Source organism: Zingiber officinale, chromosome 8B (genome assembly GCF_018446385.1).
Source record: "Zingiber officinale cultivar Zhangliang chromosome 8B, Zo_v1.1, whole genome shotgun sequence".
Classification (NCBI taxonomy): Eukaryota; Viridiplantae; Streptophyta; class Magnoliopsida; order Zingiberales; family Zingiberaceae; genus Zingiber; species Zingiber officinale.
In genome coordinates this window covers 3,753,055-3,770,862 of record NC_056001.1, presented here as the reverse complement: position 1 = coordinate 3,770,862, position 17,808 = coordinate 3,753,055, and the positions used below count along the sequence as shown (strand labels likewise).

At 34.5% G+C, this 17,808-nt stretch overlaps 1 protein-coding gene across 3 annotated transcripts; it reads right to left on the bottom strand.

Annotated features, from left to right (window-relative positions):
• Positions 1–2,098: 2,098 nt before the first annotated feature.
• LOC122014320 (mediator of RNA polymerase II transcription subunit 15a-like) lies at positions 2,099–17,808 on the bottom strand. Of its 3 annotated transcripts, none has more exons than XM_042570519.1 (11): positions 17,547–17,808; positions 15,391–15,502; positions 14,804–14,918; positions 9,148–10,359; positions 8,162–8,229; positions 7,272–7,346; positions 5,757–7,160; positions 3,398–3,742; positions 2,735–2,926; positions 2,556–2,644; positions 2,099–2,472 (listed from the first exon to the last, which is right to left on the bottom strand). In XM_042570519.1, exons 1-11 carry the CDS (start codon positions 17,654–17,656, stop codon positions 2,268–2,270), a joined length of 3,927 nt encoding a protein of 1,308 aa, XP_042426453.1. In that variant the 5' UTR covers positions 17,657–17,808; the 3' UTR covers positions 2,099–2,267. The 3 variants fall into 3 exon arrangements, with proteins under 3 accessions (XP_042426453.1, XP_042426454.1, XP_042426452.1); XM_042570520.1 differs by having other exon boundaries at positions 2,099–2,469; XM_042570518.1 differs by having other exon boundaries at positions 2,099–2,469; positions 2,556–2,926.

Below are 17,808 nucleotides of genomic sequence, written 5' to 3'. Positions count from 1 at the left end.
ACGTGACGGGTGGGGGCAGCCGGGTCGTTACTTCGACAATCTTATTTTTTTAAAAGAAAATAATAAAATGTGTTTTAAAAAATTAATTAGTAAGATTTCAAATTTTTAATTATATATATATATAATTATTCTTATTTTTTTTTTCAAATTTTTAATCGTGACCTTCGGCTCCCATTCAATTTCCTATATATATATATATATATATATATATATATATATATTTTTTTTTTTATCCTGCGCGATGCTACAGTGCACAACTGTACATATCGCGCAAGATAACAACTGTTTTTATTTTTTTTTAATTTATGAATTAAAAAATAAAAAATAAAATATTTTCTTAAGAGATCGCTCGGTTTTTTTATTTTTTTAATATTTTAAATTTAAAAAATCAATTAAAAAATTTAACATTTCCCTATATAAATTTATATTCCCTTAATATATCCCCTTAACATATTACAATACTCAATAAATACTTAAATTAAATTAATTTTAATTTTTTTTAAAATCAAACACTATAACCTAATTGGGAAGCCTAAACCCCAGAGGTAAAATCTAAAAGAAAAAATAACTTTAACACTATAACCAAAACCTGAACCCTAGAAATAAACTCTTAAAAAAATATTTTATTTTTTATTTTTTTTCAATTATTTTTTAATTCATAAATTAAAAAAAATAAAAACAATTGATATCCTGCGCGGCACGTACAGTCGCGCACTGTGGCGTCGCGCAGGATAACAAATCCTTTTATATATATATATATATATATATATATATATATATATATATATATATATATATATATAATTATTCTTATTTTTTAATAAAATAAAATAAAATACAAATTCTCCTAAATCCAACCTAATTTAATTTAGTATATTTTTTTATCAATGGACAGCACCTATAGATTAGAAATTGATCAACAATCAAAAAAATTTATTATGAAAAAACATAACTCCTTTTCCTATTATTATTATTATTATTATTATTGTCCCCAGGAAGCACAGATAGGAAGTACATGGTTCTGTGACTGAAAGGTCCAGAAGTCGATCCTACCTGGGGTTAATGTCTATTGGTATGATTTCTAATTAAATATGTTCAATTGGATAGAAAATATACTTTGATTCTAATTAAATATATCTGATTTTAAACTTTTTATTTAAAAGAATAAGGAAAATTAGATAAATAAATAAAGTTTATAAGTGGGAAATGAGAATAATTTTTTTTATATAGGAACTAAGAAGGAAGTTAAATTTACTATTAAAAAGTTTAGGGATAATTTACCCTTAAAAAATTATATTAAAATTAATTAGAAAAAGGAATTTATAAAGACTGTGAAGGGCCTCCTAACTTTATAAGCAACAAACGGGAAAGAGGGCCAGGACAATACAGGTGGGATCCTGGTCTTGTCTGTCTTGATCAGTTGGATCATTGAACCCTTTCAATCAGTACAATAATCAAGATCTGATCCGCTAAAAATGGATCAGAAGATCTCTAGTCAGGACAACAATACAATGAATAATCAAGAGATGTAATATTTAATGTGATACACTAAAAGATTTTTCCTCGTACTTAAAATGCTGTCCGTAAATATTAGCAGTCTGAATAAATCGTTATAAATACTTCGTAATTGATGCTGATGGTCAATAAAAATTTTTTATATTGATATCATCTCAAAATTAATCAATTCTAAGAACTAGATACCAATATCAACTAAAAAAACAGAGAGGGAGGAGCAACGTGAGGAAAGGGAGAGGATTTCAAAACGAAAAACCAGTTCAACTCAGAACAGGCTCGTTCTAGCCCGGTGCAACACCAAATCAGAGTGAAAAAAAAAAAACAGTTCCTGCAACTTTGATAAAAAAAAACAAACACGATGCCAGACATAGCTTAATGATTAACCTGCTTCAGCAATGACTGCAACCTTGAGAAGAAGCACAAGCTGAGAAATGTGCCCATATGGAAATCTAAACAGCATGTGGCAGTTTTTCCAGACAGAGCAGTCGAACTCATTACATCGGGCAAGCATCAACATATTAAACTTCCTCTAATAGAGGGGTTGCAGGTATAGTCACAAAATATATAATTGTTGCAACCTTCCTTCTAGTGATAAATATGGATTACCAGATAAAATTATCCAAAACTTTCTGTATGACTATCCAAGTTTTTCACACAGCTAGATGGGGTACACTTTCAACTAAAGGCTTGAAGCTAATTCTAATAATATATTAAATCAATATCCTCTACACTGCAACATTAAACATTGTGGATCAAGCACCTACGCAGTTTTCCCAGGCACCATGTCTTGAACTAAAAGTCCCTCCCCCAGTCTGTTGAGCATACTCAGTAATCACCCTTTGAGCACATGCATCCCATGTCTTTACCATTTCTCCTAGCGACATTGGTTGTGACAGACTGCGAAGATAAATGACAAATCTTGACCTAGCCTTCACAGAAAGATCGTCGGATTCCCTACTTTTTAAAATAAAAACAAAAATGTCAGTTTGATGCTTTTAACTCTATTTGACTTTGCATTGACCTACAGAAAAATGTCATACCTTTGCTCGTCTGGAACCTTGTCCAAAAGAACAGGGGAAGATTTTGGATAATTAGACGGAACGAATAACCTCAGAGGTAGAATTGGACCCTGGACAACCAAAGCGCAAAAAAAAGTAAGAACAGATGAAAACTGAAAGTAGCTCAGAGGTATATGATATGTTTCTGATGTTGAACTGACCACATCTTCTTTGGCAAATTGAGACTTTAAATCTGGACATAGAGCCACAGCATTGAAGAAACACTTCACTATTGTTCCTTCGCCTTCTGATGCAGCAGAAATTGAATCAGTACCCTCTTCACTAATGTTAACCACTGTAACAATGAGCCACTGGTTTATCTCCCTTATCTCTTCAATTAAGGCATGATTTACCTGCAATTGCACAGTGTTATGATCTAATAGAATTAATAATTGCCCAAACAACATGTAGAGAAAAATCATGGCTACATAGTGCAGCATGAGCAGAAGACTGAGGTGAGAAGGAAATTATTAAAACAATAGAGGATGAAAATAACAATTTCAGATGTCATGCATTTCTCTCAGAAGTATCAGTTAAAGATTCTACGCTTTTCTGAAAAGACAGATTTCTATTAGGCTATAATCAATGAGCGAACAAAGAGAAGTAGCACTAGTTTCCAAAGTTTTTGATGAGCACAAAATAGGAAAAGAGAACTGAAAAGAAATTTAAGAAAATTCTGGAATAATAAATCCCATGTAATATAGAAATATCAAGCCTCCAAGAAAAACAACACTGAAGAACTGAATGGATAGTAAATGTAAAAAATAATAATAAAAACTTGTAGAAGAATTCACTTGCAAAAAAGTAATTGAACAGTCTCCCACCTCAAATTTTTGTTGCTTAGCACACGATGTGGCAGTAGACTCTAGTTCAGATGTATCAAGACCATATGATTGCTTAAGGCTATCATTTTTGCTTCCAGCAGATGAAATATTATTCAAAGGAATGGAACTTATATCACGCTTTATTCTTTTTGTTGGCCCACTTCCATCTTGAGACATGAAGCTTCTGGCTTGTAAACGGCATTTTGTCATTGCAACCAAATCCTCACCAACCGCAGCTCTAGAACCATTTCCTGGTGCAGAACTTGCTATCCTGTCTATCATGCTAACTACAGAATGAATATCACGAACAGCTGAGCTCCAAGCCTCGGGCGTTAACGATTGCATCTGAAATATTTTGTTGATCATATTGTCAACACGGTAAACTTAAGAGAAAATTGTTTTTATTCATGTATACAAGAGGGTGATGAAATAAACATGCCTACTAATTATTGTTATACTTGAACCAATATATTATATCCAAACTCCAAAGAGAATCAGACTTTCACTACAACATACATAGGAAACCCCTAAAAGATAGAGGTAGAAGAATCATGGCAAGTATCAGAACCTCTTACATTACAAGCAATTCACTTTCAATTTATTTTACTCTAGACATTCAATTAAGAGTAAGCTTCTTATCCACTGTCATAGGAAAGGACTTGTAAATTGGAACATTAAGATTAGTCAATTCCATTTTCTGTTATGTTCAATCAAACTGACCATCCAGCTACTAATCCATAAAGAAAAGGTAGGTACCAACGCAGGATTCACAATTGTCAAGACTCAAGGTTGTGTAAGATCCAGAGGCCATAAAATAATTATATTAGTATTTACAATGATGCTAATATAGTCAAGTACATTCAGCATCATATGATAAGAATTCACCAAACCTAGACAAATCATCATTTCTCCATGGCAGTCACCAATTCAATTCTTATCCAGCACTTTAAGGATAAATCCCAAACAAAAATTTGGATATATGCCAAATCAAATCTATAAAAGTTGCAATCCATTAAAACATAAAGAGGTAGGCCAAACAGGTTGTGATATCTAAGGAAGATGACAATACTAGTAATTTGCAGAAGGTAGCCAGTGGCCAGCTTATGACAGAGATGGCTAGAGAAGAAGGTACTAGGATGTAGGCCAAGAGGAAAATAGTAAGAAAAACAGACCCACCAGGGGAAGATGAGTAACACAGCAGAAAACCAGAGATTTAGAATATTGTGCACCATGAAGAAAAAAATGACGACCTTAAAGAATATTAAACCATATTCTACATGCTCAAAAGAATGAACTAGGAACTATAACAAATATTAATAAACACTTAGGTGCATTTGGTCCTCTAGAATGGAATGAAATAGAATCATAATGAGATTAGAAATGGAATAAAATGACATGAAAAAGGGAATAATTTTATTCAATACTACTATTTGGTTGTAATAATGGAATGTTATAAAGAGTGGGCCTATTTATTATATGGTTGAGCCATCTTGTTTATCCAATTTTTCCAGACAATATGGCTTACTTGGTATGTCTAAATTGTTCAATGCACCCAATTTATTGTCTTTTTGACACATCTGACTTGGTTGATCCACCCAACATGCTTAGTTCAATCAGTTCGCTTGCCATGTGCAACCTGTACAGTTCGAAGGTTTGATTGGCGTGATTGATCATATTGGTCTAACCGACATGACTAGCACTACGGCCTACTGGCCCATACGGCATGCTTGCCTTGATCAACCCACCCAGTCCATAAGCCTGCTCAGAACTGACTAGTCCAACCATCTTATCTAGCCTATCCAATCCATTCAATTTATTTATCTTCATTATAGTTTTTAAATGATAATTTGATCATTTAAATGATGCTAACCTCACCTAGTGGGATAAGGCTTGGTTGTTGCTGTATAGTTTTTAAATGATAATTTGGTCAATAACCATTATATTTGATAAAGGTGAAATGGATCTTTCCGCCTCTTAAAAGTGTAGAATGGAATGAGTCATTTGTTGTAATCAATCATTCTGTCTCAAATTTTTCATCCAAGAAATGGAATAGAATCATAGGGGGAATGAAGCATTCTTATTCCATTCCCTTCCACTCTAGCAGATGCAACCTTATATTTCATGAAATCAATAATTGGCCTGATTATGACTGCTACTCTAGCAAGAGAAATGATTATTGAGATACACAGTTTCCTAGAGCTACTGATGGCATTTCCTTGAATAACTCCTAGCAGAAAAAATGTATAAAGAATAAAGCATAAGCTTCAATTATCATGGGCATGGTGATATAACATATGCTATTAAACTCACGTTATGTGGAAAATCATGTAACTGAACAAGATGATGATAGTTTACTAACCAATTCTATTAAACGTTTAAGAGGCCTTTCTGGGGTACTTGCTTTCCCAGGAACTAAATTCAGACCAGTAGTCTGATTACCATCTGGACATGAAAATTCTGCCAGCAAAGGTGAAGCTGATATTCCAGGTGTAGCAACAGCAAGAGATTGAGATTGAGGTGCTATAGCTGTTTGTTGATGTCCAACATGTCCCACATTAGGTAATGGTGTGAAGCTAGAAAGTTGTTTCTCAGATTCACATGGGATTGGGGAGGGGTCTATAGGAGTGGATGGAGATGGAACAAAAGGTGAGTTAGCTGACTGTAAAGGTGTTCCAGATTTTATTTGAGATGATAGCTGACAATGCTGGTCAATTTGAGAAGAATTATGAGAAGCCTGGGGAGATGATGCTTGAAAATTTTGAGGTGATGAAATTGGGACAGTGGCACCTGGTTTCACTTGATAATAGCTGTGTCTTTGACCAGTTGAGTAATGTTGCTGATAATGTCCTAGCTTAATACCAGGTGCTTGTCTCAACCTCAAGTCATTGACTTCATTTGATTGGTGGAGCTGTTGTATTCGGTGCAATGGCATCTGTGAGGTTTGCTGTTGCTTTTGTTGTTGCTGTTGCAACTGTTGCTGCAGAGGTTGTTGGGCTTGAAGTAGTTGCTGCTTTTGTTGTTGCTGCAGCAAATGTTGTTGCATATGACGATGTTGTAATTGTTGCTTTAGTTGAGGATTTGACATCAGATGCTGCTGCTCCTGCTTGAAATGTTGTTGTTGCATTACATTAGAACTTGGTTGCTGGGCAATTGCATTGTTGTGTGATGAATTCATTGAGGCATTTGGCATAATATTAGCATTGGTTTGTTGAGCAATGGAACTCTGGGCAGATACCAGACCACCTTGTTGCATGGGAGCAATTGCTCCCTGCTGTAATGAACTAAAAGAATTTCCTTGTACTGGATCGACTGTAGATCCAGTCGGTAATGCATTTGAGATATTCTGTTGAGATGTAACACCAAATTGTGCTGATAATGGCACAGAACCATGTTGCACACCTTGCACAGCAGGTGCCTGCGTTGAATTCGAAGAACTTTGAATATTATTTTGCTGATTTGTATAGTTGTCATGTTGTTGCAGTTGAGAAATTTGAGTTTGTTGTTGCTGTTGCACTAATTGAGAGTGGCTACTGGGACGCTGAAATTGTTGCTGTCCATGTGGCTGTGAAGGGATACCTTTTTTCTTATTTGAAGCTAGAATATTTAGAATTTGCTTCTCATATATAGGAATTTTGTCCTTGAGACTTGGATGGATATTGGCCTTTGGTGACTTCAATACTTGCAATATGCACTCTAACATCTTCTTAAAATCATTCATTTTCTGAAATTGTTCTGCTGCCTTTGCAGATGGCAGAACATCATTCTGAAACTCAACATATAAGACAAGCAACAAGGACAACAAATAAGTTGGATTCATTTGCGTGATTGCAATGAAAGTAGGAGCAAGTCTGTCCAGAAACAACTGGATAATTACCTGCTGTAACTTCAGAGAAACCCATTGGTAAAATTCATTCAGGTCAGCAAAGTAGAGATCTTTCATGGACTTGACCTACCACAAATGAAGAATATGTTAGTTTCATCCAACAGTCAATTAATAAATTCTTTCATTAGTAAGATAGATACATGCAGATATTAATGGAAGCATGTGTAGCTATGTAGGTGTGTGTGCATTAGTGATGGCATTGCCAAAATACAAAGTAATTGTGTAAATAGCAAGCATATAATAGGACTTAAGAAAGCGAATCCAAAGAAATCAAATCTTGATGGAATATTTGGAGCACTTAAGATGTTAAAAATAAAACTTAGCTTATTACATGCCATATATCACAATTCACAACTGTTAGGGGTTATTTAATAAAAATTTAATGGCACCAACCAGATCTTAGTAACCTCACCAGGGTAGTAAAAAAGGTCATTAATATTTATTCAATTTTTATCAACAAACAAGATGTTAAAAAAAAATCAATTTATCAAAAAAGCATATATCAGGATTCACAAGCGATAGGTATTATTTAATAAAAACAATCTGTCAATCAGATGTAGATAAAGCGTATGGGTAGTAAAAAAGAGGTCATGGATAATTTTAAAATTTCCAAGCTCCATATCGCTTGATAAATAAAGATCTCATAACTAGTTACTTGACAACTATCTTGTGACTTCCAGGTGCATATACATTGCTGCTGGTGAATTTGCTATTACAATTTTACAATCAAACTTCTTGAAGGAAAAAGAAAAAGAAACTAGATGTAACAAGACATCTTCAACTACAAAAAAGCCTACCATAATAAACGAACTCAATAATAATAGATAAATTTAAGAACAAAAAGTCAGCACAGAAGAAAAAAAACAACATTTGTTACAAACCTTTTGGTAGATCTCCTCCTGCAAATCAACTGCAACAATTCCTGTTGGTGCTATGGAATCCAGTGTAGCTGTAAAAATGAGGGAAAAGCAGAAGATCAGCAACCATTAAGATTACTCTTTAGATACATGCACAGAAGTACCAACTATCCAAAAAAAATATAGCAAACGGATTATAAAAACCAGAATGGCAATCCATTGTAATGAAGAGCATCACAAGTCTCCTGAAGGGACTACCATTACCTTTTCCTACTACCTGGGATGTTCCATCCAAGTAAGCTTACTACCTCACTAAGCAGTTCAGTGCCAGGACTGTTAGGGTATTCCAGTTAGTAGTATCAATCACCAACTAGTTATTTCGATGGGTGTCCCCACGTAATGGAACAATGTCAGTACATATGGTGCAACCATGCAAAAGTTTATTCAGCATATAGGGATCAAAATGGAATCAAAAGTTTTCACATCTCACCATGGTGTCACCAACAGTTTTTATTGATTGGAGATTGAGAAACAAGGAAAATGATAAGGCTGAAAATCAATATAAGCATCCATTGCTAGGAGTTCATTAGCTTAGTCAAGTTGGCCAAGCAATACCAAACGGATTAAATCTAGCCAAAAGTTCCCCTTAGGCTAGGTGCTTGTATTTGTTGTCAGTCTAACCAATCCAATAATTTGAGAATAAAGGAAAACTCAAAAGTTCTAAATGATTAGATTAGGTTACAGGTTCTACACATAATCTAGTTCATCAAAGAATAGAGATTTTGTCATAGTAGCTTTCCAAGTCATATCAGGTAAATAAAACACTTATGATAACCTGCCCATCCAATTGCATCAACTCAAATATCCTAAGAAAATTAAGACACTACCCATTTGAAGGGAAAAATGAGAAAAATATTTGATGAGGCACTTACGGACTTAGGAACTTAATACATATCAAGGCATTCACTAATTTTAAGGAAAAACATGAAATGGAAAATGTACAAACTTACAACTAGATGACACCTCCTGAAGCCCCATTTGTGATTGAACAAACTGCTTTTGGTGCTCCATTGCATTCTGGGGAAGTATGGAACCTGAAGCTGGAACTCTTTGTTGCATATCTCTCTGCAATGAACCAATATGTTGCTGTACTAACTGCTGTTGATGTGGTACAGTCTGCGATTGAATATGAGAAATCTGTTGTTGCTGCAATGATTGATTTTGGGGTTGACCTTGTGCTTGTAGCATTGCCAAAGGTGCCTGCTGGTTTTGCTGCTGCTGTACAACTGTCTTAGCTTGTTGAAGCACATGCATAGGGCGCTGATGCGGCTGCAAATTTGAGACATTAGATAATGATTCAAGCATTTGTTGTTGCTGTTGTTGTTGCTGCTGCTGCAGAGAAAACCCTGAAATGTTAGTTTGAGTGCCTAACATCTGTTGCTGGTGTAAAGGCATTGACTGTTGATTCAACAAATGCTTAGACTGTTGCATGCTTAATAGATTATTCTGTTGAGTTGGTAGCCTCTGTGGTTGTTGCATATCAGTGCCACTTGTTTGTTGACCGACCAGCTGGGACTGTTGAACATTTGATATATTTGATTGTTGGCACATTGACTGCTGGTGCTGATGCATAGCTAAGTTAGAGTGTTGAGAAGCTGAAGTTTGATGGTGTTGCAACGGTGTTTGTTGAAGCATGTTAGACTGTGGTTGTTGTTGTTGTCTGGAAACTGATTGAGGCTGTTGCTGAAGCAAGGATGTGCCAGATTGTTGAACTGAACTAATGGAATTTTGGGATAAGCCAGACTGTACAATTGACTGTATTGCTCCAGGTTGTGTTTGCTGAATGCTGGAATGGCCCGACTGAAGATTAGATGTTACTGCTATAAATGGCTGTTGAGAAGATTGCAGCTGCGTTGTTTGTTGCAGCAGAGCTTGCTGCTGAACATGTGATTGTGGGAGTGTCGATTGCTGAAGTTTCTGTTTCAGTAATTGTGGTTGAAACTGCTGCTGTTGGTATAGAAGTTGGTTTTGGGATTGATGCTGCTGCTGGGAAATCATTTGTTGTTGTTGCTGCCTTCCCTGCATTTGTCTTTGTGCAGTTGAATATATATTTGTTGCTGCAGCTTGCCCCAATGAGTTGGTGACAGAATTCTGTGATATGCTAGTCATGTTCTGTATGCTAGATGGCTGGCTCACACTGGATATAGTAGACTGACTGGGACCTATAATGGATAGCAATGCAGAAGACAGGTTAGAAGTACTTTGTGATGCAATTGAAGAGTGACGTTGTGTGTTCTGGTATAAAGGTTGCTGCCTTGTTGATGGTGGATTCATTGTAGTAACAGATTGAAAAACATAGACAAAAAAAATGAGCAACGGCAAGACACCAGGGTTCTGATGAGAGACTATATTACCATGTTTCATACATGCACTGACGCCTCAACTAGTTAAGTGCAGAGTAAAAGAAAACAAGCTCTAGTATTAATTTCCATAACACAAGGAATGCAAGTCACAGCTGGCAACACATAAACTTCATCATCACAAGTCTTGTGCCCTTGGACAAGACTGCTAATGCATGCCATATGGAAAACAATGTTGATGGTTGGAAGTAAATTCTGTTGTTTGTGCTTGACAAGAAATATCTTCAAGTACAGGGGAATATAAAACATAAAAAGAAATGGTAAACTCTAGACCAAAAAATAGAGAAATGTCATAATGAAAGTTGTTCAGAGTGTTGAGTTGTTAGGTTACTAGGAGAGTGGATTTAGTTTCACATTGTTAATCTTGGTTTATAATTATTTCTTGCATCCTGTATAATAAAAGTGCTGTGTCTCCTGAATGAACAAAATATTCAATTCTCTACACTTAACATGGTATCATAGTCTCCTTATCAGGGTAAAGATTTTAAAAGAATGATTCTTAGGCCACTGCCACCATCACCAAGGCAGACACCATCATTGCTAGACCCAACAACAACAACAACCACACACACATATATAGTTCTTCTACCTCCCCACAATCAATGTATTTCTCTTTCCTGTTTGTGGTTTCTCTCACTGCAGTCCCACTGCATCTGTGGTCCTCTTTACTTTTCAAGGTCTCTTTTGCCATCTTCTTACTGCTCGCTCCCAATCCCAATTTGCATGAGATGAGTTATTATCTTCATCAATGCCTACAGCATTCTTACCCCCTGGACAAACTATATCTCGTGTTATGGGCTATGTCATCCACCAACAACTAAGGTGATTCTCTACTGCTCAAGACTGTAGTTGCTACTGGTGATTCCTGTCAAACCCTGTTGGTGATCAAGGCCTTCACAGGCAACCAGGACAATGCCACTAACGAACTTGCCAACTTCACCTCACCAGCATGTATAGAGCATATGTGAATCACCTTTCTAGATGGGTATTTTAGATTTAATATTATGTCTTACATTAACGAACTTGCCAACTCTGTCATGGCAGGTCCTAAGCCCGTGTAAAAAGGAGGGTTACGCTAGATTACCAACCAGCATTAAAACTAAGGTAAATATTCAATGAATTGATTAATTAAACTATTGTACTAATGTTAAGTTGTTACTCGGAAGGAACGCATTGCAGGATCCGACTGTAACATTTCAGCAAAAATCGCTACATCTCCAGAACTCAGATGTAGTTCTAAATATGCAAGAGTTCGCATTGCAAGGTCCAACTATAACGTATCGATAAGGACCGCTACATCTCCATGAGAACTTGGATGTCATGTTAAATAGGCAAGAATGCTCACACCATAGATTGGATAAGAACAAATATTATAGAAAAACTAATAGTCTAAAATTTGGAACATGGTACTAAATCAATGGAGGTAGTCCATGCGATGATTAAGAGAAAAATTAGTATTTTGTGTATACAAGAGATAAAAATGGTAGACGAGAATGCAAAGATGAAAAAGAATTCGAATTTTAAGTTATGGTACATAGAAAAGAGTAAAACAAGAAATGAAATGAGTATTGTTACAGATAGTTCGTTAAAAGATGAAGCAGGAGTAGTTAGAAAAGGGGATAGAATTATAGCTCTCAAGATAGTACTGACAAAAGAAACTATAAACATAATTAGCATATATGCACCTCAAGTAGATTAGATAAAACTACCAAATCAAGGTTTTGAGACTACTTAGATGAAGTATTACAAACTATTCCGCCGGATGAAATGATTTTAATAGAAGGCAATCTAAATGAGCATGTCGGAGTGAATAATGAGGAATATGAGAGGTTATATGGAATTATGGGTTTGAAACGAGAAATAAAGAAGGAAAACTATATTTAGATTTTACAATAGCATATGACCTTATATTAGCTAATATATTTTTTAAGAAAAGACAAACACACTTGGTCATATTCAAAAGTGGAAATAATAAATCACAAATTGATTTTTTTATAATTAGAAAGAGGGATAGAAAGATTTGTAAAGATTGCAAGGTCACCTAATATAATGTTGGATATATGAATCAAGCATAGTATTGATAGAAGAAAAATATATACGACTCCTACAATTAAGTAGTGGAAGTTAAAGGATGGAAAGTAAAACATATTTAAGAAGAAGGTAGAAATACCAACATTAGGTGAAATATACGATGACTCTAATACGACATGGGATAAGAAGTAATCAAAGTTAAAAATAGCAGTGTTGTAAATTACGGCGGTGGCGGAGCAGTCAATGACCGCCTACCGCCTCGACCGCCTAGGTGATTGAATATTCTTTACATTTTTTTATACATAATATTATAAATAATCATTATTCTTTATAATATTTACTTTTAATAAAAATATATTAATTAAAAATTAATTATTTAATCTAAATATTTAAAAATAAAAAATTACAATTATATATATATATATATATATATATAATAGGATAATTTTATTAAGTTTTAATTAAGTCTATTTAAATTATCCCAATCATAGTTAAGAGTTGACTAAAATTATTAACATAAAGTAATTTAATTAAACTCTAACTTACAACTTATTCGCGTACTCTGTTTTCGGGCGACAAGTTTGACACATCGTCAGGACCACGCGACGAGTTCGGGCGCGCCATTGGCATAAGCAACGTGTCGAGACCTATCGTTGGGACCGAGCGACACTTCCAGGGCCATCGCCAAGCCCGGACCACGTGTCCAAGCTTGCGCGACGCATCTGGACGCATCACAGGCCCAAACGCCACGTCTGGGCTCGCACGATGCATTCGAACTCATCGTCGGGTCTAAGCCATGCATCTGGACGTGTCTCGGTGGCGAAACGATAGCAACGGCAACAACAAGAGTGGCGGTGGCGGAAGACGGTGAATTACCACCTAAAGCACTTCCTCAGCCTGAGGCAGTGTGGTTGATGTCCACCTCCCGCATAGGCGGCCGCCTCAACGTTTAGAACACTAGAAAATAGTAGCTAAGAGAATACTCGGTGAGTCAAAGGGAATGCTCCTAAGGAATCTTGGGGGTGGAATGATAAAGTACAAAAGAAATGGAAGAAAAAACAAACAACTTATAAGGAATTATATATTTGTAAGAACGAGAAAAACTTTAAAAATATACAATAACTAAGAAAGAGGCTAAAAAAGTAATAAATGAAGTAAAGAATAAAACTTTTAAACAATTATATCGAAAATTGGATACAAAATAAGGGGAAAGAGATATTTATAAAATAACTAAAGTAAGAGAAAGAAATATAAAAGATCTTATCCAAATAAAATGTATTAAAGATGAATGCAATAGGATACTAGTAAATGATGGAGAAATAAAAGAGCAATAGAAAAGGTATTTTCATTCGCTTTTCAATGAAGATTTAAGTGACCAATTTAACTTAAGTAATTTAAGTAAGTCAAATAAGTGTAAAAATTTTAATTTTTATCATATTATTCAAACTTTAGAAGTAGAACAAGCTTTAAATAGGATGCACAATGAAAAAGTCATTGACTAAATGATATTCCAATAGAGGTATGGAAGAGTATAGGAAAATAAGACATTGAATGACTTACAAAATTATTTAACACAAAATTGAATACGAAAAAATGTCTAATCCGAGTAAGTACTCTAGTTCCCTTATATAAAAACAAGGGAAATGTACAAAATTGTGCAAACCAGAGGAAAATTAAACTAATAAGTCATACTATGAAACTTTGGGAAAGAGTAATAGAAAAAAAATTAAGGAGACCACGATAACCAAAAATCAATTTGAGTTCATGCCTTGAAGCTGACAAGAAGTTATACATCTTCTTTGATAACTAATTAAAAAGTATCAAGAGCAAAAACAAGATTTACATATGGTATTATTTAAAAAAACTTATGATAGAGTTTAAGAGAAATTATATCGAGAATTCTAGAAAAGAGATGTGTTAGCGTAACATATATTAAACTAATTAAGGACCTGGAGACTTCAGACTGATTAACTAAAGTATTTCTAATAAATATAGGATTACATCAAGGATCAACTCTCTAAGTCCCTACCTTTTTACACTAATTATGGACGAACTCAATGGACACATTCAAGGCACAATACGAGTGTATGTTGTTTGCAGATTTAAACAGTAAGTGGGGGGAAATTAAGATTGTAGATTTCTGGCAAAAATTATTCACATACATATGAACGATCCTCCTAACTTAGATGTAAGTGAAATCTTCAACAGGACATACCTTGATCTACATGATTTTGGTTAATAGAATGGTTAATTTGTCCAGATCCTCCAGGATGCTGAGGCTTTTTCTCCATTGACAACATTTTTTGAGAAATCCTTTTCAAATAATCAGACTGAGAAATTATAGTGTTAGAGGAACACATCAGAAATTTAACAAAATATAGGCAAAAAAAAAAGAAAGAATGTGTACTGAAATAAAAATAATAGTTTAGAAACCTAAGTAATCATCCAAAAAGATCATAGTAAAATAACACTATGAAGTTCAATCATCAAGCCTACAAGTTATGAGCACTATGAAGTTCATTATGAAGGATAAATTTCTAAGAAAGAGAATATTCAGTTACTTGAGGATACAAAAAAGAAAAAAAACAACCAACTCCGCTACCATAATGAGCGATACTATGAAAAACTGTGTTGCTATATTTGATTCATTGATACTGAGAACTTTCATGAGGTAAGACTGTTCATTTTCATCAGACATAACAATAAAACAAAAGTTAAGCATGAACCTAGCAGAGAGTAAAAGCACCCTAGTACAAATAAGGCCAAGATAACTGAGTAAATAAACAAGATAACAAGATTTACCTGATCTGCCGCTGCAGTATATATCTTCTCCTCAAACCGAATAGCAATTTTCTGAAGTTCATTTAGACCATTAGAATCAGAGATTGGAAGATGCCTCTTCAAAGTGTCCATTCTAAAATATAAATTATTCAAGAATTAATATACAGAAATTATGGGGCAACAAAGATTCAACGAACAATAGAATAATAGATAATTGATAGATGAATGACAACTAGCAACTGAGCAGTGAAAAGAGAGATGTTATGATGAATGACAACTAGCACCTGAGAAATAAATAAGAGAGAAGATTTGGTCCAAATGCACATACTACGAACATTTTAAAAATTAAAATCCTAAAAGACAATGATCGAAGAAATAACCAAATGTAAAAAAGCCAGCATATAGTAGGTCTAGCTATTTAAAGACAATACAAGTTTGATTTTAAATATTTAATAAATATAATTGTACTAAATATTGATGAAGATGGTTATATCGCTTAACAAACACATAGAAAATCTAGAAACATTAGAAGAGATCAGGAAAAAAAGGTACAAGCAACCACCTAGATCAGATCTTTTAATTACTAGGTGAAGTGATTGCTTCCCATTTGGGACTAGACAGCCACCAATACTTCCTTTTAGAACTATGGTCAATCATAAAGTTTAGATTAAAATATAATTCTACTTTACGCATATTAGTTATAGAGTAAGTTGGCATATTCCAAATACATTTCTTCTTTAATCAAGTGAGCTTCCAATAGTGTATATCTTTTTCTAGACTGAATTACTTAAGAATACAATGTACAATTTTAGGAATCCTCAAATCCCAACTCTTAGGTTTGAGGTATATAATGTTAAATCAGATACAAGTAATACAATTCACAGAGAGACCACAATAGAAGTATAATAGTGGCATCAAATCCAAGTACTTCTGATACCAACCACGAAGTCAATTCCTCAATAAAGTTAAGCTAAGAGATAAACATATATAGGAGAAAGAACAAAGCACTGTAATTTATTAATGTCGAATATAAAGTTCTTGGCCTTCTATTGTAGGTGAATAGCAAGCACCTGACAGAGGAACAAATTCTGTGACCACCCATGCCTTGTAGACAATAATGTTAGACAATTAAGCAAGAATTAAACAAGTACTCCAAAGCCAGTTTCCTTTTTTTAGTAATTTCAATGCAAGTACTTCATCCTACTTATAAGAATCTATAGGTCATATGTTTGAAGAAAAAAAGAAATTAAAAAAAAATGGACAAAATATGGGCAACGAAATCCAGCATCATTCCACCAGCATAATTTCCCAAACAAGAGGAAGAACAGAGCATAGGATTAGTAGTGTGGAAGTGCAAAGTTCTAGTTGAACTAGATCACAAAAATAACCCATATCCAAGAATTCAACACCCTATGATATTTCAAATAATAGACAAGGTAGAATGACCAGGGTTAGGGGCAACACGACTTTAGAATCAATATAAAAGGGAAAACAATGTTGTCAACGCTCTCTTATTCCCAAACATTTGATGCCTTTCCTTCTTATATGGACTAATAAGAAACCAGACATACGAGGTGCTTTTTAAATTCATCATCCATATCATAGAAATTCCATTTTTTTTCCTTCCATTAATTTTATTTTGTATCAGAATATTTTCAATAAAATCACTTATCAAAGAAAGCATCACTGCAGAAAATTAAAAAAAAAAACTCTTCGTCCATAAGAACACCATATCCCATCAATCTAAAACTCTCGTAGAATAAAAAATATAGCTTCCCAGTGAGGAGAACTTTGTGACTATTTTATTTCATCAGCAACTTAATCACGAGGGAAGCATGAAGTCATTTACAGGAAATCATAACATTGGGAATCTTTTAGCACGAGACATCGATTCTTCTGAAAAAAAAAAATGAAAATTTGATTCTTAAAGAAGAATATCATTAAATAAATATCCAGAAATAGAAGTAGAGAAACTAGTTAACAAAGAAACGATAACACTTGCCAGAAAAAGAACAGAAATTGATAGGAACCATACGTAAACACCCAAATCGAATAATAATTCAATTGTCAAATATCGAACAATGCAATCAGTAAATATAAGGAATTACTCACGCGAATGATCCAATCACCTTAAAAGGAGTAATATTTAAAGGGAGATATTAGGGCGTCGCACATACATCTTATTGACGATTCTCTGCCGCGCCTCGGGATGGAGCTGGGTCTTCCAGTCACCAGATCTCCCATCTGGCATCTCCCCCTGAGTCGACCTCCAACTGTTCGCCTCCATCCAACCGATCTAACCTTGTGAACCAAAAAGATTCCAACCAATCTAACCTTGTGGACCAAAAAGATATGACGCTCACAGAAAATAGAGCAAAGGAGAATCGGATGTGAGATAGAGGAGACAATGGATAGGAAGTGGAGGAGGAAGGGTTCGGG